Genomic DNA, 24,302 nt, shown 5'->3' on the forward strand with positions numbered 1-24,302 from the left:
CTAACATGTTATGAACAATTGCTTCACATGCTATTATCTTCTTAAAGACGTCTTTGAAGACAAAAGATCTTTAAGATCTAAAAACATTAAATTTCCAATATAGTAAGAGTTTAAAAACGTCCCAAAAGCAAAAAGTCTCAGTAGCCTGTAGACACCTATTTCAAAAAAATAAAAATAAAAAATAAAAAAATATAATAAAAAAACAAAAAAATAAAAGTAAGAAATAAATTTAAAAAAATAATAAAAAAATGGATGAACAGGAAGGGACTGAGCGTGTGCTCAGCCCCTTTCCCAGTCCATCATTACAGGGCATGAATGCCCTTGAAAGGCAGCCGGGTTTGAGGAGGAGCGGTCACCTCCGGCTACCAACCCCTCCAATTTGCCAGAGCATTAGAGCATGATTTCACTTCTGGATTGTCCAAATTTTTGGACAATCCAGTTCTTAAAAAGGAAGAGGGGGAAAACAATTTGGAGGGGAGAAAACTTAAAAAGAAGACTAAAAAACGATTCAAAAAAGGAAAGAGCCAATATGAAAAAAGGGATTCAAACCAAAAACCCACAAAAATCAAACCACAAACCAACCATCAACAAAATCCTAAACTACCAGCAGTCTAGCAGCCCTAACCACAATCAACAGCAAATAAGAAATCACAACAAAAAAAATACAAAAAGAAAAAGAAAATGGGAAAGAAGGTAGTGGCTTAGGATTTTTAGGTTCGGATTTATGATCTTTTTGGAGAGATCCGGTTAAGAGAGGTCGACGGAGAGAAAAAGGGAGACCTGGTTGGGTCACCGACGGAGAAGCGGGAGGAGGAAGAAAAAGGTCGACGGAGAGGACTTTTGGGCCACCGATTACTAACTAGAGAGAGGGGAAGCCGCCGGCTTAAGGTAGAGAGAAAAAAGGGTGAAAGTAGCGTCACGCACTAGATTCGACGACGTTGGAGATCTAGCCCGTGAAAGAGTCGATTTTAGAGAGAATGGAGAGCATTTGGCCGGCTAGAGACAGAAAATAAGAGGGGAAAATAAGATAAGAGAGAAAAAAAGGGTTTATATACTAAGGCTTGGAACCTAAACGACATCGTTTGGAAGGGAACCTAGTGGGCCAACAAAACGGGTTGGGGAGCTCCTCCCTTGGACTGGTCTTTTTGGGTCACAGTTTAAGCCCAAGTCAGGTAAAGATTTTATCTATTTATTTATTTATTTTTAGATCTGTATGACTTGGGCTGGTCCATTTTGTTTAATTTTAAAATTATTGTATAATGGTGTAAGATTGAATTCAAATTATTTTGGTATAATATTTTAAAAATTGATAGGTAATATTTTAGAGTTAGGAAACTAACATAAATAGAAAAGTATGTAAATAATAATAACAAAAAGATAATAAATTAAAAATATATTAAAAAAGTATAGTTATAGGAAGAATTTAAATCTAGGAGAATATTTATTGGAAATATACAAACCTTGGTACATGAAACATACATATAAAACAAAAGCTAAATGTCTAAATAAAGTATGGTTGTAGTAGTGGATTTAGTAGCTAGAGAAATAAATAAATAATAAAAAGAAGGAAAGATAAATAAAAAAGGGAAAAAGAATAAAGAGACATGGGAGTAGGTAAATGGTTAATAAATAAACAAGTACAACAAAACTATAACAAAGTAAAAGAAAAAGTAAATGTTTGTCAATAAAGGTTAAAATGATGAGGTAAAAATATACTAATTATAATAATAAAACTTATGTCTTAGATTAATATTAATAGTTAATTGAATTTTAATTATTGATAAAAAAAAATGTAAAGGTAATACCGATGATGGGATATTTGTACGGAACGCGAGAAGTCGTAATTCCGAAAGAATTTCCTTAAGTTAGGAATTTCGATTAGGACTCCACCAGTATGATAGGAGGGTCCTAATTCGGAATTCTAATGTTTTCAATTTTAAATAAATGAGAATTATATACACTTAATCACCAATTAATAAAAATATAAAAAAAATGAGAAATCAATGGTAACAATAAAATCGTTAATCATAATAATAAAAATGAATAAAATACATATGTATAAATAGTAATAACTATGTATAGTCAAAATACACGATTGAAAATATAAATAAACAAAGTATAGAAATGGTTGTATAAAAACAATAAATAAATGTGAAACATTTTGTTCATGATAAGTAAGCTCAAAGAAAAGTGAAAAATAAGAAACGAACATAGAACCTACGAGTGCATCACGTATCATGGTCGCATTGTTAAATGCCATGGCATATAGATATATTCTGTATACGGGTCTAAACCCCGATGATGAGACTTTTCGAGAAAGCTTGCGAAGGCGAGTTTCATCGGTAAACTCTCTAGGTGAAAAGATACCTCCGAACTCCACCAGTACGATGGGAGGGTTCGGAGAAATATTTTTAATAAAAGGCTTTTACCCTATTAGGATTTGCATTCATGAAAGCACTATTTTTTACTCACAAACGACTATCTCGATGATGGGATTTATCTTGTAAGCTTGCGAAGGCGAGTTTATAAGGTATTTCTCTAGGTGAGAGAATACTCCCGGGTCCCACCAATATGATGGACAGATTCAGAAAGTATGCTCAATAAAAGGTTTTCGTTTGGCATTATCTTGATTTTATGCCATACATTTCACGATTGCATCATGTGTGCACCAAACCCGTAAAATATTTTGACTTGATTAATGAAATAAAAGACAAATTAAATAAATAACAATTAAGAAAACATAAGAATAAAATTAATAGGTTAGGATAATATATGATTAAATGGTACCGTTCGTGAAACGGGCGTCACGGGGGTGCTAACCCTTCCCTGTGCATAATCGTACTCCCGAACCCAACTCTAAAAGATACGTAGGCCGGTTTATCGTCCTTTCGATGATTCCTAAGTTAATTTAAGATTTCGTCGAATAAAACAAATTTATTAGGTGGCCAATCACACCTAGGTAAAAAAAGGGATTGGTGGCAACTCCAAGATATTTAATTTTTGCCCACATCTAGCGGTCGAGTTCCCGAACCTGCACATTACGACATAACCCTAGTAGAAATCATAGTTACTCCATCAAGTTTCTATGTCATGGGCTTGGAACTTTAACCAAGATTTGTGTGGCACTTAAGGTTTGGGAATCAAAAGCCTAAGCAAGCCTAACTCAAAATATTGCGCAAATATACAGAAGCAAAAATATTTGAACTTTAAAAAAAAAAACTTTGAAAAAAAATAATTGTATTATTCCCAAAAGAAAATAAATACCTAAGGTTTTAAGCAAATAACCTATGAATGCTTGAATAAATTACTACTAAGGCAATTAACTCTAATTCCCTTTGCTTAATGCCTTAGGGTCTTATTTATAATAGATTTTCCCTAATCCTAAAAAAGCTCTACTTTTAGTGGTCTAGTACAACTAGAATAAGTAATAAGAGCTTAAAGTAAATAAATATTCTATGACTAGCCTAAAGTCCTAGTGCAAATAAAATAAATAGATGACTATACACAAGAATTTTATCCCAAACAAACTACCCTATTTGAGTAGTCATTTTGAAGTTGGGCTCCTTATGCAATCTTTTCTACTGCCTACTAGTCAACTAGACCGGGTAACATGGTGTGTCTACGGCCTATTGGTTGTCGATAAGCCTCAATAAATGTTGGCCTAAGGTTGATTTCTGGCCTTAGGAGGTGTGTAACAATCGTTTGTTGTACTGTATCGACAAGTCTTGTGGGCTGTGCAGGTCACGATTTTGTAAACCGTGACATTCTCCCTTACTCGATCTAAGCAACGCCTTTGTTGCCTCATGGCTTCCCTATGCCACAAATCTTCAAGAAGTTCCCCATGATAGTTATGGGTGTAATTGATGTAGCCGCTAATTAGTTGTCTATAAAACACCTCTAAGTCGAAGCGTGTTTCGCCATATGGATATCTAACTTGCAGCTGGCCTTCGACATCCAAGTACATGGCTCCCATGTGCACAATATCTCCATTTGTGGCACACATAGGACACAAAGGGTTTAAGTACATGGCTTCCATCTCAAGGTGAGATAAGCAATTATTTGATGCTTGCAAATTATTCTAAGACTCGTAATGCTTTGCAATACATGCGTGTGTTGAATTTGAAGCACTCACACTATTGATGATCTCTTTTTCTTCATCTTTTCTTCTTTTCCTAAATCTTATAATGACTTTGGTTTTAAATAAATTTCTCTTCTCCCTGTGTCCTTTAGGGTATGGGAAAACTTACTCAAAAGCCTAACTTATTGAAAATTTGGGACTTCATAATATTGCGGATTCCTTAAGGTTTGTTGGCCCTAATTTGCTATTCAATCTCACTTAGTATACTCAAATAAATCAAATTACATATATTTCAAATATGTGCATATATAATATTACCTGGAATATATTACATGTGTATAAAAATATTATTTTAATCATTATAATGAATAATTCAATCTCCTCCCTCACTTAAGTTTAATGTACATTTCACACATTTTTCACGTGACATAATCAATTCAGCATCTATATTACTTTAATATTATTTTATTTCACAATTTTCCTTTCACCTTCCAATGCTCTAAAACATCTCAATTGATTTTAACATCACACTTGAGGTCTCTATTAAGTAGCTTACTAAGGTACTAGGTGTTACAATGTCTGTCATAGTTCTGCAGACTGACATCTAGCATAGATTGATAACTCTAAATCTATTATTCCCTAACTCCCCCACTTAGTCCATGGAAGGGTATTGCCTAAGGCATAGATTGTTTTGATTCTCACTTGTGCTATATCCATTGCCACTCAATATCTCCTTGTAATGTCTGTTCCATTGAATATTTTATTTTTTTATTTGATTAATTATTAAAAAGTTTTAATATTTATTTTTAATGGAAGAAGAAGATGAAGAGAGCAAGATGATGGAGTTGGAAAGAGATACAAAGAGGACAATAATAAAACGGTTGTAAGGAAATTGGAGAGAGAAAAAAATATTTTTATTTTGTATATATTTTTGAGAAAAATTATTAATATTTAATTTTAAGTTCTTAAAGATTTTTAATATTACCTCCTCAATGAAGTAGCAGCATTTGGTGAGCTGATAGTGTATAAAAAGTATATACTATTAGAGCATCAAATATAAATTTATAATTTATTAAATACACTCGAAAATTGTCCCAAATAAAGAAATCATTTTCTTAATCTATACTTAATTTTTTAACTTTAATCTAATATGATGGTTATAGTAAAATGCTACTTCATTATAAAAAACAAAATTAATTTTTTTAGAAACTTACAAATATATATTGATAAGTTTTTTTAAAAATTTAATTACATAAGAAATAAAATCAAATTTATTTTTCTCTCACCTGATCTTCTTTTCTTCCCCTCTACATTTTTTCCTTTCGGAAGACATACCTAATAATTCATCTAGAAACACATCTTCAAACTCGTTGACTAGTGGGACAAATTTCAAATTCCAACCTCCCTCCTCTATTGGAATATCTTTCACAGCTGCCGCAAAAGCCAAATAATTCTGCCCAGACTCTACTCAATTGAGGTGGGCTTAATTGCGATCAAATGTCCTCAACCCAAACTCAGACCTGAGTTAAATGAACCAACCCAAGATTTTAGTCAACGGTTTTCATTTCCAACAAAAAAAAAATAACCTATGAGCAACTGCTTAATATCATAAATAGTTGATTTTCAATTTATAAAAATTTTAAAAAGAAGAATATTAAAAGAGTGAATGATTCACTGTTGAATCACAATGCTAATCCAAATGGTTGCCGTTGCGGCCACTTGTACTTGGCGGCTTCGTTTGGTCCTTTGGGAAACTGTCCAAATTTAATAGCACCAAAATCTTCTTTTTCTGTCATGCCTGATGTAATACTCTTTTATATAAATGAAATAATCCAATGAAAATAACACTTGATTTAACTCAACGTACGTCACTAAAATCAAATTATAATGTAATAAATAAAGTACCGAATCCATTTGTCCAGTACCAAGGCAAGGTGTTGGACAATTGTGAAACAAAACCCAGAAATTTGAATGAATACAGACAAATGAGGATTTGCCTTTTCTCTATATAGATATTTCTGTGTTTCCTCCATATGGAAGCAGTTAAACTGAATTTCGAATATAAAAATCCTAGGCTTGCAAGTGCTTCCGGTGATGGAGGAATGGGGGATTTTGGAAGGTTTACAAACATTTGGGAGTGACAACAAAGACATGCACGAAGAAGAACAGGACAGCGAGGTGTGGAGCCAAGCCAAAAGTGTGTTGCATCAGTAAAAGCGAAGCAGCTATAAATTTGATTAAATGCCTCTAAGCAGCCGCCCCAACAGCTAACAAGAAAACCGGCAGGATGTGATGCGATTTTATTTGATGATGTATCATACTTCATTAAACTTCAAATATCTGTCTCCGATTGTCAGCGATGACATACTGACATAGATAATGACGATACTAATCTTGATTAGACATTTTAAGGACTTCGGCTAATCAACTGCTAACCCTCTCATGAATATCTATCTATTGGGTATAAACTATAATATTCATGAATCCACGCTTTTGACTTGACTAACCAATGTGGTTGTTTTTTTTTAACAAATATCAAATAATTACAAGTGTGCATAAAATGTAGATTTAGAAATGTTCTGAACTTAAGTATATTCCAATACGAAGTAACTATTGTAGAAATTCTAGAACAAATGTGTAATACAAATTCTATTTTTTTTTTTGAAGGGCAATACAAGATTCAGAAAATTAAATTACTAGCTACCTCACTGTAATAATGGTCTTATTGGCCGATCATTCATGGAGCAAAATGGAGAAATGATTTTAACTAACTACTCTTTGTCTATAAATAAAAATTGAGTAAAACTTTTAAATTGAATCAAGCTAGCCGGACATGTTTATTCAAAGCTGTGCGAAATAACATGGTTTGTCAACATGAATAGCCTTATGCCCAATTCTCAAAGCTCAGGAGCATATTTATAATTTAACAAAGTGTTTACTTAATAATAATATATGTTAACTATTGGATTTGGCTCAAAAGAAAATTAATAAAGGACGGGATGAGGTTTGGATAATGATATCCTAAACATTCCGATCTTAATACTCTCACATGTTCCTACTACGAGCATGTTTGGTCTGACTTTTTTTTTCTTAAAAATTATTATACAACTCTTATGAAAAATAATAACTTTTAAAATTAAATTAAAGTTCTTTGATAAATTTACTTTTTATAAGCTTTTTTTATAGATAAATTGTTTGGCAAAACAATTTATATAAATTCTAATTTTGATTAAAATTACTTAATAAATCAAATAAAAAAGATGAGTGTGACAAAAATATAATTTTCCCTATAATATTATGAATTGCTGAAGGATAAAAGAAGAATATAAAAAAAATATTTGTTGTTATTTTTTAAAAATTGGCTTAGAATTTATAACTTTTGGAGCTAAACAAAACTGATGTTACATATAAGGAATAGAACTCAAAAAGAAAGAAGGGAAGCCAAAGGTGGTATTAATAATTGATCTAACTAGGTCAGGAAAATCACTTTAGTTATTGATTTGGCGCCCATTTTCTTATTGAAATCATAATGTCCTCACCAACAAAGTTAGCCTCCATGAATAAAAAAGTTTTGGCTTTTATAGTTTTTTCCATTATTTTAGGCAAATTTTGTTGATTTTCTTAATGAGTTATTTATTTTGTCGAGAAGTGCCACATCATCGTATTGATAGCTCAAATGTGGAATTCACTGCTAAGAAGTTCAAGAAATGTGCAATTTCTATTGCCCAAGGAATTAAAATCTATTTCAATTTGTTGTAGTGCCTCCTGTTATTATACCTAAAAGAAAAAATTCTTCAAAATTGAGTTAGCACAAACGAGTACAAATATTGACTTCTCAATTTTTATCTAATGTATCTCAACAGCCATTGACTTATTTGACTAATTATTTCAATCATAATCAACAAATATTATATCTATTAGAAAGAAGTTAAGAACAAATAAATATCACATAATTGTCATATCAAATAATAAACTGAAAAATATCAAACAATAAAGAGAGTTTTCAAAACCAAAAAAAAATAAAAAATAAAACAGAAAGAAAAAGAAGAAATAATATTTGAATGTAATTTTGAATTTTAGGTTTTTTTTCCTTTAATTATTGTAAGAATAAAAAAAACCCTAGAAGGATGATTTGCATAAAGGAAGAGAAGAGAGGGAGAGGAAAAGAGTATTTTTTTGAGAGAGGATTGTTTTGGAAAAAAATAACTCTCTTAAGAAGCTGGTGTGCTTTTTTTAAAAAAAAAAAAGAAGAAGAGAAGGCTCCTATTTGAATTTTTTTAAGCACTTTCTTTTTTAAATTTTGTTCTTTAAAAAAATAAAAATATTAAGAACTTCTCACAAAATAGTGTTTGGCCCAACTTTTAGTTTTAAAAAAATAAATAAGCTAAAAATAAGGCAGACCAAACAAATACTAAATATATGTGTACTACATAAACTAATGTTTATTTCATTGCATATTTAAATTTATATACAACCAATGTGAATCTACTTGTAAATTTTTTAAATATGATATAAAATATATAATATATAGGGAGAATATATTTAACCCTTATTATTATAAAGTCAATAACGCTTTGGGTGTCAAATTTCAGTCCCTAAACCTCTATGTTGGCTTTTTTTAAAGGGGAGTGAGGAGGGTATCTACCAGTAGCTAGCTTAAAAAAAATGCAAAGCGGAACATGGAAACAACTTTATTAAGCGTGGGACTCATGCACATATAAACCTTCTATTTATTGCAGCCATCACGATTATTGGGATAACGCCGCAAAGCTACATATCTCCATTTTACTTTTACAAACTTTAAAATTTTCTAATCTACATTCAAGCCTTGTGAGAAATTTCTCAAGAATTTCTTGTGCTTTAGAAAAGTCTACATTTAAAAGATATACATATATATATATAGTCAGCTAGCTAGGTAGGCCAGTTGAATTTATGTCCAAATACTGTTGGCTTTTGTGTTAGTTTTATAAGTTCATTAATTGTCGTTTCATGATTAATGTGAAGGTTAGAAATCCCAAAGCTAGTCTTCCCTCAAATGTACGTGTTCGGCTTATTTGCCCTTATATACAGACTTCCATCACTACATATTCATCTTTACCGGAACCATACCAACTCTTTTATTTTCCATTTTAATTTATATTTATTTGAATGAACAAATTGCCAAAAATAAAATTGTAGAAAAATACCATTATTAATTTTAAAATGCATAACTAAACCATGTTTATATATATTCTTCCTAGGGCAAGGGCGTGGCGCCAGGCAAAGTCCCAACGTCAATAAGTAGGGGAACACGTCGCTTCCATATGATAACTTAGCTGCCATCGCTACATGTTTTTTATCTGCTTATAGAGTAGTTGTAGTAATGAAATTAGTTAGGTTTTGAATCACTTTAATTAATACACCTTACGCGTGCATGGAGCTTAATTATCAACTCTCCTTGTCTCCTTCGAGGATCTCTTTGTTGGGATTTTAAGTGAAATTGCATACGCTCTTTATGAATCTATGGAACACCCCATATCTCATATAACTTGTGTGAGTATATATATATCTACACTGGTCATGAGATATATTTGCCATATATATATCCCATGTAACTCATCTAAGGAATATTTTCGTATTTCAAGCTTGTTCCTAGATGGTACTTAAACTCGTAAAATACACCATATTTCATATAACTTGTACAAATGTTTTTTTTTTTCATTTCTCCAATTTTTTTAAATTTTATAAAATTCTTATACCAAATTTATCTCTCTCAAAATTCCCAATAATAAAAGCCTTCTTATTCTATTAATCGGAACTTGTTTGGACTGAACTTGTTAAGTAACTTGTTCGACTATTGAGTTAATTATACAATTAAGTAACTATAAATTTATTAGGGTGGTCACACCAAGTACGTGACGTATATACGTGGCTGAATTTTACATGCATTAATTCCAGGTCAATTAGTTGGAATGGATAAATATCAAAAAATAAAAATGAAAAAGATTAAGCCTTGCAGTCAATCTGGCCCCTTTGCCACCAGAAAATTAGCAAAGGTTTGGTTTTGACAACATAGCTTGATCACAATTGCATGGGGCTAATTATCCTAAGTCATAGACAATTAGACATTAAGTAATTAAACGAGGGAAGTAAGAAAAATTTTAAAAAAGGAAGATACGCGTCAATGTCTACTAAAATCAACATGCATGGCATGTTGTTTGTATTGTATTGTGCATTAAGGAAGGCAACATTAGAAGTGGTGAAACCGTGGACAAGGTGAAAACGTGTTAGAACAGCGACTCAGCCACCAAGTCCAAGTCTCCTCTCCCTAATCAAACGTAAATTACTCATGAGAAAAGTAAAAAAAAAAAAAAAAGATAATAAATAAGCTTTAATTTAATACAGTACAATTTTTTATGAATAGAATAATGTGGTCATTATTTAGTCATAGCGACCCAAGAAGAGGGCCATCCATTCGGGTATTCAAAGTCCTCCATGCCAACTCCCTTCTCTCTCTTCCATGGCCGAACCTCAAATGAAAACCCATCAAACCAACCGCAGAAGCAGTTGTTTTATAGGCTGTTTTGGGTTTTCCGGGAAGGAAAAACCCCTGAAGAAAACCATCCATGCCAGGAGCAAAAAAGAGACCCGTTTGCTCTCTTGGCCAATGTTTCGTTCAAGCGTGAGAAAGTTCCGTACCAAAACGGTGCCTGTTGATAACACCGAGAAAGCAGAGGGCGCAGATGGCAATAAAAGCCATACATCAAAGCTGATCAAGAGGAAATCTGATACCAAACTCTCCTCTAAACCTCAGAACCCGGTTACCAATCATACACCTTCACCTCAAAATTCCGAAGCTGAGCAAGTGGCGTCCTGCAATCAAGCTGCAAGAGAGAAACCTAAAGAGGTTAGTAAAAAGGAATAGGCCTTAAAATTTCTTGTGCAAAAGCAGTGTTAAAGCAAAACCCTAATATTATTTTAGCTAAATCTTGCTTTATTACCATTATGTATGTAAAAAGGTGATCTGTGTCGTCAGTTAGAACTTGTTTTGTCTTTACATGCTACTTTTGGAATTCACTATTTTCAGACAAGGCAGGGACCTGAACCGAATATCATCCTCGGGAATAGGAAACTTTCGGAGCCGACGAGAACAGGGTCGAGCCCACCTGGTTCGCCGAACGTGAAGCCCAAATCCAAAACGCAGACCAAGTTGTCCCACACGGTTTCGTTACCGGTCCTAGAAGAGAACAAACGGGTGGGGAATCCCCGGATGCACTTGAGGGAGGTCCAACGGAAAAATAATGAGGTGGTTGAAAAAATCGACCCCGTACTGGGCATGTCTATTATTATGGTGACCCTGATAATAATGTTACTTTGGGGTCGATTGTGCGCCATTCTTTGTACGTCGGCATGGTTCTATTTTTGCCCTCGTTTCCGATCCACAATTAACAATAATGACACTGCTGTTAGAGGTACCGCCAATTCCAGTGATTTAGATTTGGATTCGGAGGAGTACAAGAAGAAGGTGGTGTTGGAGGGGTTCCTCCAGAGGAACCACCGGCTCACGTAATTGTGAAACTTTTTGTACAAAATAAGTTTTGTTTGATGTTCAATGCGCACGTTAGATGCAACTATACATGTTTTGCTAAAGTGAGCCCAATGGGCATTTTGTGTAAATTACCAGAACTTTTTGTGAAAATTTGCCGTGGGTCAGTGTCTTCTAGAATCAAAGTTGAGCTTTTTTCTTGTTTTTTTCCATTGTGGTGGTGCTCTTGTTTAATTGGCAGTTGGGGGATGTCACGTGATTTTAGATGTGGAGCACGTGCCAGGACTCCGTCAACGAGTGATGTTGGGGACTGTTTGGCTTTTGTGGCTGGAAAATAGCGGTCAGCTTCAGTTGTCGGCTTCTGCATCACCTAACATAACCGAGAGAATTTAAAGAGAAAAAACATGAAATCCATATTCAAAGATGTTATTTATTTTTCAAATAATTTTTTTGATCCTGTTTAATCAATTTGACTTTGCTGTTATTTATTTATTTTTCTTATGACTTATCCACACCTGATTTTTCTTTCGATTTATCTGTTTTTTCTAATGTATGCATTAATTTTCTTTTGATGCAAAGCAATGGATCCGGTAATTTCACCAACTTCATTGTTTTCCTTTTTCTGTTTTTTTATTCACCTCCTTTACCTGGCAATACAACAGTTGAGAAGACTGAGTAAAGCCTTAAATAATGGTTACTTGAATGGTTGGTTTGGTGGTTAATTTCTCCTTGACCAAGCTGGCCACTAACTTAAGCGTGTTATTGCTCGGTTTTCTGTTCTCCCGTTCTGTGCCACAATGGCTTGGACAAAGGAAAAGAAAACGTTTATCTTTCTTCTTTTACTGTGTGCAATTCAAAAGGCGAAAGGGGAATGGTGGAATGTTTTTCTTGGTTACCAATCATTAGATAATCATTCCTATGGTCAGAATCACAACAAGCTCGAACCAAACCTAATTTATGACTCCTTAATTATCCATCGTGGCCACGTCTCAATCATTCTTGCCCTACTTCTCACTAGCATCTAAAAGCTACCATAAAGCAAAAACTTTACACGTGTCTAGAGCTTAAAAGGAGTTCTCTCCTATATGTTTTTAGCATAATATTTTCGACTTTTTTTCTTTCTCAAAATTTGAGTGAATTTGTTATGCGATAAAAACAACTCAAACTTTGGTACAAACAAATTATGAGAAATTAAGTAAGATTTAAGTAATCGATCCTACTATTAATTAATGGTAACACTAAGGAAGTACAAAGCCCATAGTTTAAACCACTTAAGTATAATTTTTAGGATAAGATATATTTATCCCACTAAGTTATAATCGTAATTATACGAAAATTCATTAGTTTTCATAATAAATACTCTGCTCTCAAAAAAATATTTTTCGCTGGACAAGTAAGTCCATCTGTTAGTCAATCATTAATATTTTCATCAATTTACTGATATAACAAAAATTAAAAAAATTACTCTTAATTAATTTTTATAATTACTATTATATAATTTTATTTTTTTTATTAATTAAAAAAAAAGGCAATCGAGCTTCGTGCTCCCTTCTCCTGGGAGTATTAATCGGTGCTCCTTTTTCTTGGTGAGCTAGAGAGCATCAATTGATGCTTCCCTGTTATTTTTTATTTTTTATTTTAAATATAATAATATTTTTTAAAATTAATAAAAAAATGACATTTTAACATTTTCATAACTTCTGTTAATGATATTTATATTCTTAGGACGAAATATCCATTTCAAAAATTAATAGATTTTTTTATAATTTTGATCAAAATTTTAAAAATAAAAGTATTTTCTTCTAATTTTTAATTTAATACTTGTAAACAAACTCATTATTATGGATAACTTGTCATCAAAGGCAATAATTATGGTTACATCCCAATTCATCCAATTTGATTTTAGGCAAGCAGTGTCAAGATTCTTTTACATTATTAAAATGATTGTACAAATTATTTAATTGGAGTTATAATATCATATTATCAATTACTTAGAGTTATATTATAATACTATTAATTAGATAGATTAAGAATAAGATTAACTTTATTACCATTCATCTTTGAACAAAACATAAACACAAGATTTCAAGGTGAATGGAAAATTAAACCAATATCAAACCATGGTTTATTGCTACAAACCTTGGAGGACGAAACAAAAGCGGGATCTGATAAAGAAATGGAGAAAGGGACAAGATCACGGCGAAGAGAAACGCCAAAATGGCTTTGATCCGGAGAAGCGGCTGGTTCAGATAGTAAAGTAAATATGAAAGGAAGCCAAATCAGAAAAAATAAATACTTACATAATTAAAAGCCAAAAGCAATCACGTGAAGAGTGATGTGATTTGAGGAGCATGTCAATTTCTTATCTTTACATTGGGTCCACTCCAAGTTTCATTACCTTTTAATCTTTTTAACTCCCTATTTCAAGGTAAACGCTTATATCATCAATTTTAATAATCGGGCCGGGCCAGAATTGGGCTCTAAATTTCTTTTCAAAACCCGACCCGAATTTAAATGGGTCTTGATTTTGTCCAGGCCCGTTTAAAGGCCTCCCATATACTAGACAGGTCTTTGGGTTTGGAAACATCTACCATCATTAGCCATTGTTAGCATTGCAAAACTAAACATTAATTTATTAGTACTACATTTAGCCCAAAAATATTTAATGGGCCAAAGATATCCAAGCAAAGATTTGTTTCACTGCTTTCTTGTTTCCTTTTAATCTTTTTATGTTGCCCTTTTACTAATTTTTTTCTCTTATTTCCTTTTTCCGTTATTTTCCCTTTCAAAGACGAAAATACCCCTAACCCTTTCAAACCCTAAATTTTAGAATGGATATATTTATAGCTTGGACGCCTCCCAGTTCACCTTCCGGCCGAAACAGAGCTCAGGTTCTCTCTCTTCGTCTGCGGCCATGGTACGCTCTCCGTCTCCCTCTCTCTCACTCTTACTGTTCCTCTTCTTGGTTTAGTTTCATTTGTTTGTTGAGCATCTAGATTAGATTTGGTCCTTTTTCCCCGTAGAAAATGTTTACATAATGATTAAAATGAGAAATAATCGAAACGATATAAATTTAGTTTATTATCATGATTTTATGAAACCATTTGGGTGGAGAGAACTGGCATGTAGAGCTTGGGCATTTCTTTATCTTCCCCTCCCAGAAAATTTATTGTGTAATTATTTTCTTCCATATGCCTTTAGTGTAATATTTCGCAGTTTTTAATGTTTGGTTACTTAAGCTTAGTTATCATGTGTTTTATAGGATTGGTATCCAAGAAATCGCCTATAAAGATGTAGATTTTACACTATTTTGATGAATTAATGATAACTATAGGATGTTTGAAATCTTTGGCTAAAAAAAAAAAAACAAAGTGTTTTAAATCTGAAAATTGGCCATGCGTTAATCACTTTAGCCTTGGGTTTGTCTCTTGAAAATTCTAATATAAAATAAGTTGATGAGATTGCAAAGTAGGGTAAATTGTTGTTCTTGGCAGTACTGTTTGTTTCTTGTTGACAATGAAGTGTAACCTAGGTCTTCAAGTTTATTACTTTTGATATTGTTTTGAGACTAATTATGACTTTTTGCAGGTGAACGTACCCAAGACCAAGAAGACTTACTGCAAGAGCAAGGATTGCAGAAAGCACACTTTGCACAAGGTTACACAGTATAAGAAGGGTAAGGATAGTTTGGCTGCCCAAGGGAAACGCCGTTATGATCGCAAACAGTCAGGTTATGGTGGGCAGACCAAACCAGTGTTCCACAAGAAGGTAAATTTTATGTCACCAATCTTTTATCCCATAGATTATATTTAGGAAGTGAAAAGATGAAGAATTTTATGCCTTACATTCTGGTACTAGGTCCCTAGAGATGTTTAGTTATTCAATTGTCATTTTGATTATTGATATTTCTTGCAACTCTGAGCCTTATACATGTATAAATATGTGACTTTGTATAATCCCTACAGGCAAAGACCACCAAGAAGATTGTGCTAAGGCTGCAATGCCAGGGTTGCAAGCATGTCTCCCAGCATCCAATCAAGGTTAATGCACTGAAAACCCCTGGTGTTTCATTTTGCTTTTCTTCAACCTTGTTTCATGAGCTAATGTTTGTTTGTGTGTTTTGGGTTTTGCAGAGGTGCAAGCACTTTGAGATTGGCGGAGACAAGAAGGGGAAGGGAACATCTCTTTTCTAAATGTGTTATTCATGCCATCTGTTATGTTGCTTTACTGTAATGCAGTAGTTGAAAAACATAAAAGACAGTTTGGAATTTTGTTGAGTTTGCTTTTAGTTTTATGATGTTGTTTTTAGAGGATATTTTGGTGTTCTTTTCAAGTACTTAATGACATCAGTTGCTCTTACTGTTAGCAATTGTTTCAAAGTTTCACCATTATTTTTTAATTTAAATCTTCCACTATTTTTCAATTTGATTGTTTTCACTTCTATTTTGAATTTGCTGTATTTGGGAAAGAAGGAATAGCACAAGGCAAGCATAACCCTTGCTCTATTTTGGCCTAAAGATAATGGAAGTTGAAAGATGAGATCAAAGAATAGGTAATGAAAATTGATTCAACTGTTATAACATTGGCTGGCTTGCTCAATTCATAAGACTGCAGATGATCGATACCACTAACTTAACACCTTCAAATAATTTTTGGTATTTTAAAGCAGCATATGATGGAGAGATGCACTATTCTCCTCTTCTCTAATCTCCATGGATCCTAGTTATCGATTCAATTCTTGGGAGATATCTCCAGAAAGAAAGAAAGATATTATCTTATCAAAGCAAAAATGTGAAACAATTAAACGCGCATTTGGTGCTTCATTGTTATGGTAAAGACCATAGAATACTTCATTTGATTATTTGTGCTAATTTGTAGTAACACCCAATGGTAACCATTGAATAAAATGACATGGCAGAGCTTAAGTTTATAAGCATAAAACTAACGGCACCGGAAAGAAGCGAGCTCTCTCATTCTCACTCTCAGAACTTGTTAGTAACTCCTTGAAGTCTAAAACCCATCCTGTCCCCATTTCTCCGAAACCCTAAGCTAAGCCTGATTGTCGCAGAGGCAACCATGAGGGCCCTAATTTCCAGCACCAAAAGGCTCATCTCCACCACTACCACCGCCCTGTCACGTTCCAACCACCGAAACTACAGCCTCATACCGATGGTGATCGAGCACTCTTCCCGCGGCGAAAGAGCTTACGACATATTCTCTCGTCTCCTCAAGGAAAGGATCGTCTGCATAAACGGAACCATCAACGACGACACTGCCCACGTCGTCGTAGCCCAGCTCCTCTTCCTCGAATCCGAAAACCCCTCCAAGCCCATCCACATGTACCTCAACTCCCCCGGCGGCCATGTCACCGCAGGTCCTTCCCTTTCCCCCTTTTCAACCTCAAAAATTCCCAATTCTATCATAATTTTCAATAATCTTATCATTATTTTTTTTTTGTACAGGCCTTGCAATTTATGATACGATGCAGTACATTAAATCTCCAATTAACACAATCTGTTTGGGCCAAGCTGCATCCATGGCTTCTCTCCTTTTAGCTGCAGGCGCCAAGGGCGAAAGGCGGTCCCTCCCCAATGCCACCATCATGATTCATCAGCCTTCTGGTGGATACAGCGGCCAGGCTAAAGATATGACCATTCACACTAAGCAGATTGTTCGCGTTTGGGATTCGTTGAATGCTTTGTATTCGAAGCACACAGGACAATCGGTTGATGTAATTCAGAAGAATATGGATAGGGATTATTTTATGACTCCCGAAGAGGCCAAAGAATTTGGGATAATTGATGAAGTTATTGATGAAAGACCAATGGCTCTGATCACTGATGCTGTAGCAAATGAAACCAAAGATAACAAAGAAAGCAAAGAGAGCAAAGATAAAGGTTCCAATTAGGATCAGAGGTGGTAAGCTGTTTGATGATTTATTGTTTCCGTTCTCCAATTTCATGATTAACTATTTTTGTAGCTGTTTTTCGGCTGTTGATCTTATGCTCCTGGAATTGATATCTGCAATTTAGTGAGCTTGCCGGCTAATGTTTCCATCAGTACTTGTATGAGATCAGACACAAAGTTTTGCTGGCAAAGAGTTTTATTTAAGAAAGCGCACTTAAGTAGAAAAATAATACATGAATGGGTGTTTATATATTTAGATGGGTGGCTTTAATGCTTTTTCTATGAAAATCTTTGATCTTGGTTTTTATGCCTCATAATGTAGATAATAACTAATCTGAATTGGTGAAGAATAGGAAAGAACTTTGATATAATTAGAAGATTTGGTTTCTGGTTTCTATCTCCCCCCCACTAATTGAAGCATCATCCTCCTATTTTCTCCCTTGCTCTTCTTGGTTTTGAAAAAAAATTCCCTAAATGAGCAACTTAATGGTGCTTGGCATTGAAGCATAAAGTGCAAACAAGATTCTGCTTGTCCATGTTGTTGGTATGTTTTAGGTAGAGGAGGATGGTCTTTGGTCATACAGATGCATTAAACCAAGAATGAGCAAGGACTTTGACTTGTTAACCTGCATTTTTGTTTCCATGCATAATAAAACTTCCTACTGATTCTTGATCTTTGGGTTTCAATTTTCACATGTTGGCTACTTTGGACAAGATTTTTCAAGGACTTCTGGGCATAATATGTAGTAGGATTAAGATTAGCATGAATACGATGAGTGTCTTAGCTTCTTAGGGTTTTATGTCAAAGTGAAAGATCTTGATTCGTGGCTATTAGGGATTAAGTTAAGGGTTTTATTTTGAGATTAGACTCAACCAAGCCATAATCTCATACCGGGGGATGCCTGCTGAATGATATTAGTCTACCTTTTTAGGGCTACAATTTCTTTAAGGAGGATGGTTGACATGACTGATTTTCTCAAAAACGTCTCAGTTCTTGCTGATGTTTAGTCTTCTTTTTCTATCCTCTTATCTGTGGATAAAGATCAACATGAAAAATTCTTACCATTGTCTTGAATAATCACCAGACCCAAGTTTTACACGATTATGACTGATATCTTGAAATTGCCCACTAATTTTGGACATCATTGAATTTCAAAGCTCTCAATAATCCCTGAGAGAATTATGATTGCTGGTGTTCGTTTGAAAGTAATCTAAAGATTTGAGTTAATGGTTGAAATGAGAAGTGGTGGCATCAGGTTGTGGAGAATATGGTGGGTGGTGTGGTGGAATTGGTGTTGCAGCTTGTTGGGTAATAAAGTAGAGATCTGCCGAATTCAGGTGCATATGTGACATTGATGCTGATTTCTGTTGAGTGAAGTACTTACTGGTAGTCCATGGTTGTTTGAATGGTGATGTTGCTAATGGTTTGACTCTGTCCCGTGAAACCGAAAATAGTTGTAACATTCTTTAAAATTGGTAGGAATGATTGTTTATTTATTTTGATTTGAGAAAGGGGATTCAAACCTTCTCAAATCGTGCATTACCTAAGTCAAATGCATTTGTACAAATGATTAATCGTAACCTTTTTTTTTTTCTTAAAATAAATAAGTAAATATATATAAAAAAAAATAGGAAGTACTTTTCATATTCACTAGTAGGTAGGTTATGGAATTTTTGCATTTTGGATAAGAGATTTAAGTCAAATGTTCACATACATGTAATATAAAGAATTAAATGTTGGCTTTCACAAAATAAATGGATTAAATTTAAGGCAGGCATTGTTACCATAATTTACGATCTTAATCTAAACAAGCATTCACGTTTTCCATAATATTATGCTAGTTTCCGTTCATTAACTGCTTCATGCCACGCCACAAAAAAGAAACAATTGCGTGGTTTGAATTTCAATATTTTCACATGATTAATTTATACTTCCCGGAAGTGATTGGAGAAGGTCGAATAATATGACAGGTATAACTATTTGTCTAGAGTGGTGGAATCCAATGCAGAATTATTTAAAGTTTCAAGATTAATATTCAGGCATTAGGTCAATGATTCTTGCACATGATTAGACAGTAGGAATACAACTTCGTCTGAAACATTCAAACAAACAGGATCGGCACTCACCCACCATACCTTACATTTAAAAATTGGTTAAAAGTGAAGCCAAACAATAAATTACACAAATTACATAATACATATTATATATATATATATATATATATATATATATATATTATATCGACAATTTCAAATAAACTAGGGAAAACTATTGTATTATTGAACTCTTTTTTCTTATTTTCTCTTTCTATCTATATATACTCCTCAAGAGCTAGCAATTGCAGGCCTCACAAATTGAAGTCAAAAATTGATGATGTAAATGGGAATATGATGCAGGCGAGGGGAGTTAATCAAGCGCGGCTTTGTTTTTACGACCCGACATTGGCTTTGGCAATCCATCAAAAATAGGTCTTGTAATGGCTACAGTTGAAAGTGCTTGTAAATCAGGCTTCAAACTCCATTTGGACGCTGTTGGCCAGAGGGATGACAAACTATTACTGTCCTGATCTTGCAAACTCGATGTGCTTGATGACTTCCTCACTACAGAAAATCCATCGACCACAAAACCATCTCCAATTCCTATTGGCATCGGATTGATCCCAGCAACCTCAGCATCAGCTCCCGAAACAGTGCGGCTTGCTGCTTTAGATCTCAGTGCCAAGCCTTTCGCTGTTATTGTTGAAAATCCTCCACTGCTGGTGTTATCCTCCTTCAACAGCTTTTCTGGGGTACGGGCAGTAAAGTCGGCCTCAGATTTCTGCCGTCTTCTGATCAGTTTCTCATTTGATTTATCAGCTTCACCTTCTTTACCTTCTCCAGCAGACATGATATCAGCTATAACTTCACCATTCTCATCAAAAAATCCATTAGCTAAGCTTCTACACTTACGATGATAATTCAAAGGTGGGTTGGAAACAGGGGAGGGTTTAAGGAATGGACCATCCTCCAGATAATGAGCTTCTCCTTTCCTATATACTGCCATCTCAAAACCTTCAGATTTCGTCTTTTTTTCTGCTGGTTTAAGGCCATAGTAACCTTGTAATGAGCTCATTGCTGGGGAGACCCTTCGAGGAGGAGTCTTCAGTCTCATTGACTGGAATGAGTCAAGCAAATCAGGAGGAAAATGTTGGGCTGGGGTTTGGTTGGCACTGCATTGTCTGCAAAGAGTTGTAAGACAATATTGCGACTCAATTGAGAGAACCAATCAAAATAGAAACCACAGAGATCAGAGGTGCATCTTGCAGGATTTTGAAGGTGACAGAAATTAGAAAGAACTTCATACATACTTCCACAACTTACTGAAAAATTGATTATCAATATCTTAAGAACTGACTTCTTAGAAAACATTTCTTAATATGCCCTAGAGTGCCAAATCTAAAGAATCATTACTATCAGCATGCATTTTCAGATGAAATGCAGAACTGCAGTTCAATGAAGTGGTGGCTATACATGAAAAGACTCTCCTACAAGAAACAGCAAAACACATTAATTATACACCATGGAGACCAGCTACCACTACAGGCCAGAAATCTAACTGTAATTTAAATGCTGCCAAAATCTGCAACCACTTTGCGACACATCAGTAACTATATTGTGATTATTACAGCATCACCCAGAAGCGTTGACACTAGTGAGAGTCATGGGCAAACTACCATAACGGGCCAGAAATCAACTGTAGGCTAACTGCTTTCACAAACTCCAACCACTTTGCAACTCATCACTACATAGGCTGTGATTATTACAGCATCATGCAAAGGCTCTGAAACTACTGCTGAAACTGCAGGAAAAAAACAATGCTTTTTAATGCCATTTCCGCCTTACCACTCCTAATAATGCAACCTTTCATTCGGCAGGGTATGCTAGAAATGGAACCACTCAACATCCAACCTATCGTGACTTAAAATTGATTTGGCCTCAACTCTCAACATGTCACGTAAATGTTTCATTGCAAAAATTAACAAGTTTTAGGCTTCTGAATATCTCCTTTCTTAAAAGTATAGACATCATACAGGAAAATTAAAAATATCGCTAAGGTAAGGAGACAACATAGCAAAAAAGCATTCACAGCCTAAACAGAGTCATCGCTGAACTCCCAGATTTCAAATTTGACTGAGCACCATCATCCAATATTCTGATAAGCACTTATTATGATGGGTGATTAACAATTAAGATAGTATTTTTTACAGGAAAATTAGTGTTGGAGCAAGAAAAATGTTTGTTGGACAAGTAAGCATTCGTTATCATTCCTGATGTGAAGGTCAATACCTTCAAATACTAAAAAACTTTTAAAAGACAATGTTAGTTGGAATGAGAGGATTTAACAAATCCTTAGATATTATTTATTCAAGTAGTTTAGCAATAATGTGTTTGATTGAAGTTCTCTGACACAACAGGGAATAAAAGTTTGTTCATAAATGCATTAAGAATATGGCACAGGAAGAGAATTTCTTAACGACCCGAAGAAAAAAAGAAGAAATGATGTGATAAGCAAATGCACTAAATTATTTTTGGCATCAAGATGTTTTAACTAAAGGTTCTTACTATGTATATATATAAACAGCATCAATGGTTTGAAAAGGGCAAACCCAAAAATAAAAATTCAAGTCATAATCATAAGAAGACATTATTATATAGCATAACTTACTGAGTGTGACAACAAACCTATCTTTCCTCAGAGGTTTGATTTTTTTGACAAAACTCTTCCAAATTTCACTCTAAGTTACGAAACTTAACATACACAGGTGCAAATATGAAAACAAATACCTTATTTTAGCAACCATCTAAATGCAAAAGATAGCAGAGTTCAAGTAAAGTTCAAGGGTTGGAAAAAAAAAAAAAAACAATTAGCATTAGTATTAAAAAAAGATATAATACCCTGGTGTTTCGGAACCATTTGACAAGCAAGGCGATGGCGAATGCCGCCCCGGCAGAGGGATCTGGAGTGACTTAAGAGCAAACATTTGAAGATCTGTAACCAGACCATTCATCTTTTTTATGTCAGCTACCTGATTATTTCACACCCATAAAGACAGTTTGTCAATACCTCCACGCACCATAAAAAAAAACAAAGTAATAATAAAAAACCCTCCGATAGGTATTAGATTTAACTCTTGGTTGGCATTGGCCAGTTTCCCCAACTAATTTCCAAAATATACAAACATGCCCATTATAAGGAGACACAAAAAAACACATAAAATTCATGGTTTGATTTACAGAAGGAGAAGATGATTGAGAATCCTAAATTATTAAAGAAATAGAAGGATGAATATAGTTACCTCAACGCCGTACTTGATGGCGACGCCGGCGAGAGTATCGAACCGGGAAACGGGATGTTCAATGAAACCGGCACCGTGTAAAGATGAAGCCGGCAAACTATGATTCTTTTCTTTCTCTAAAACACTATAATCATTGCAAAAATTACTATAATTGGCATTCGTATTGTAACTGTAGTCACCATTTGCAATGCTATTCCGCCTCTCCCTTTCCATCTGCATATCCCCCGCTTCCTTAAAAAAGAAAAAGGAATTCCTAATTCTTTACCCTAATTTCATCACCCACCTCTATTTGACCTTCAATTCTTCTTTTTCTTTTCTTTTTTTTTTTTTTTTTGTTTTGGGGTTGATCGAAATTTAAAGAACCTGGAGCATTAAATATAGAGAAACTAATTGACCTTTCTCCGATCGAAACGAATGCAAATCGAGTCGAAAAGAATAGAATAAAAAATTACAGTTAAAAGTAAAAAGAATAGGTTTTATTAAAAAAAACAAAGGGAAAAAGAGGGAAGAAACCCAGATCTAAAGAGAAAGGAGGTGGCGGGGAAATCGTGAAAGGGAAATAAGTTTGCAGTTAAACGGATCGGGCGTTCCCTCCAGTATTTCCGGGACAATGGATGAAATATCCTCTTCTCTGTTTGCAGGAGAGAGAGAGAGAGAGAGAGAGAAAGAGAGACAGATAGCCTTCAATTTTAGGATACCGGATGGGGCAGTAAATTATTTCAATTTGCTATCAACTACCAACTAAATTATTTCAACAAAAAAAAGAAAAAAAAGTTGAAATAATAAACAAATGAAGTGGGGGAGCAAATACAAATAAAAGGAGAGCTTCGATGGTCTGAGACTTTTGACTGACCCATTAAAAAGAGAAGAGGGGAAAGTTGTACCGTACGTTGCCTTGATTTTGTTATTTGAGTAACAACTGGCGGAATACGTGTTACTGTAGGAATGTTCCCACCGAAACCTAGTCCCTCCTTCTCCTTCCCGCTTTTGTCGGTCGGTACTCGGGTCTGGTTCCATCATTGGGCTGCTCCTGTTGTCTCCTCTTATTTTTTTGCTATGCTCAAGACAAACTGAAAATCGAACTAGTATTTGTTTTACACTGTCACATTTTCACAATAACAAACAAGTACGTACGTGTCTCAGATTTACTTTTACTTTATAGAGAGTATATTTTTTACTACAGGATAGTCCTCTGTGTTTGCTTTGTCCGTGTTCTCATTAATACGTGGACTGGCTTTATTAAATTTTTTTGGGCAGGAGTGTAGTGAAGAACCCCTAGCTTGACAAATCAATTTATTGAACATTTTAGAGGTAAAAATCAGTGTCACATTGTTGAACAAGATAATGACCAAACCTATATTTAACAGCTTATATCTGTTTACATGATAAAGCCATGCTTTTAATTTGGCATTTTAGCAAGTGGGAAGCAGTCTTTTCCAAGGCAAAAAACTAATGA

At 34.3% G+C, this 24,302-nt stretch overlaps 4 protein-coding genes across 5 annotated transcripts; 3 read left to right on the top strand and 1 right to left on the bottom strand.

Moving 5' to 3' along the window:
• Positions 1-10,496: 10,496 nt before the first annotated feature.
• Positions 10,497-11,803, top strand: LOC18608502 (uncharacterized). The gene is made up of 2 exons (XM_007043231.3): positions 10,497-10,964; positions 11,145-11,803. Exons 1-2 carry the CDS (start codon positions 10,578-10,580, stop codon positions 11,625-11,627), a joined length of 870 nt encoding a protein of 289 aa, XP_007043293.3. The 5' UTR covers positions 10,497-10,577; the 3' UTR covers positions 11,628-11,803.
• Positions 11,804-14,385: 2,582 nt separating this feature from the next.
• On the top strand, positions 14,386-15,968 carry LOC18608503 (large ribosomal subunit protein eL42). Its single transcript, XM_018114880.2, has 4 exons — positions 14,386-14,520; positions 15,192-15,371; positions 15,569-15,643; positions 15,737-15,968. Exons 1-4 carry the CDS (start codon positions 14,518-14,520, stop codon positions 15,794-15,796), a joined length of 318 nt encoding a protein of 105 aa, XP_017970369.2. The 5' UTR covers positions 14,386-14,517; the 3' UTR covers positions 15,797-15,968.
• Positions 15,969-16,531: 563 nt separating this feature from the next.
• NCLPP7 (nuclear-encoded CLP protease P7) lies at positions 16,532-17,766 on the top strand. Its single transcript, XM_007043234.3, has 2 exons — positions 16,532-16,977; positions 17,066-17,766. The coding sequence occupies exons 1-2, from the start codon at positions 16,680-16,682 to the stop codon at positions 17,509-17,511; spliced, it is 744 nt and encodes a 247-aa protein (XP_007043296.3). The 5' UTR covers positions 16,532-16,679; the 3' UTR covers positions 17,512-17,766.
• A 1,787-nt stretch (positions 17,767-19,553) lies between these two features.
• LOC18608505 (Peptidoglycan-binding LysM domain-containing protein) lies at positions 19,554-23,874 on the bottom strand. Of its 2 annotated transcripts, XM_007043237.3 has the most exons (4): positions 22,847-23,874; positions 22,446-22,576; positions 20,460-20,728; positions 19,554-20,381 (listed from the first exon to the last, which is right to left on the bottom strand). In XM_007043237.3, exons 1-4 carry the CDS (start codon positions 23,063-23,065, stop codon positions 19,918-19,920), a joined length of 1,083 nt encoding a protein of 360 aa, XP_007043299.3. In that variant the 5' UTR covers positions 23,066-23,874; the 3' UTR covers positions 19,554-19,917. The 2 variants fall into 2 exon arrangements, with proteins under 2 accessions (XP_007043299.3, XP_007043297.3); XM_007043235.3 differs by having other exon boundaries at positions 19,554-20,728; positions 22,847-23,873.
• Between the last annotated feature and the right edge of the window lie 428 nt (positions 23,875-24,302).

This window comes from Theobroma cacao, chromosome 2 (assembly GCF_053813885.1).
Source record: "Theobroma cacao isolate CCN51 chromosome 2, ASM5381388v1, whole genome shotgun sequence".
Classification (NCBI taxonomy): domain Eukaryota; kingdom Viridiplantae; phylum Streptophyta; class Magnoliopsida; order Malvales; family Malvaceae; genus Theobroma; species Theobroma cacao.

Bases quoted from the DNA above. Each gene is read 5' to 3' on its own strand.
- LOC18608503 (XM_018114880.2), top strand. The intron at 15,372-15,568 runs GTAAATTTTATG...TAATCCCTACAG, and splicing joins AACCAGTGTTCCACAAGAAG to GCAAAGACCACCAAGAAGAT. The intron at 15,644-15,736 runs GTTAATGCACTG...TGGGTTTTGCAG, and splicing joins TCTCCCAGCATCCAATCAAG to AGGTGCAAGCACTTTGAGAT.
- NCLPP7 (XM_007043234.3), top strand. From the start codon at position 16,680: ATGAGGGCCCTAATTTCCAGCACCAAAAGGCTCATCTCCACCACTACC. The intron at 16,978-17,065 runs GTCCTTCCCTTT...TTTTTTGTACAG, and splicing joins CGGCGGCCATGTCACCGCAG to GCCTTGCAATTTATGATACG.
- LOC18608502 (XM_007043231.3), top strand. From the start codon at position 10,578: ATGGCCGAACCTCAAATGAAAACCCATCAAACCAACCGCAGAAGCAGT. The intron at 10,965-11,144 runs GTTAGTAAAAAG...CACTATTTTCAG, and splicing joins CAAGAGAGAAACCTAAAGAG to ACAAGGCAGGGACCTGAACC.
- LOC18608505 (XM_007043235.3), bottom strand. From the start codon at position 23,065: ATGCAGATGGAAAGGGAGAGGCGGAATAGCATTGCAAATGGTGACTAC. The intron at 22,577-22,846 runs GTAACTATATTC...TGAAATAATCAG, and splicing joins CCATCAAGTACGGCGTTGAG to GTAGCTGACATAAAAAAGAT. The intron at 20,729-22,445 runs GTATTATATCTT...AACTCTTTGCAG, and splicing joins AATGGTTCCGAAACACCAGG to ACAATGCAGTGCCAACCAAA.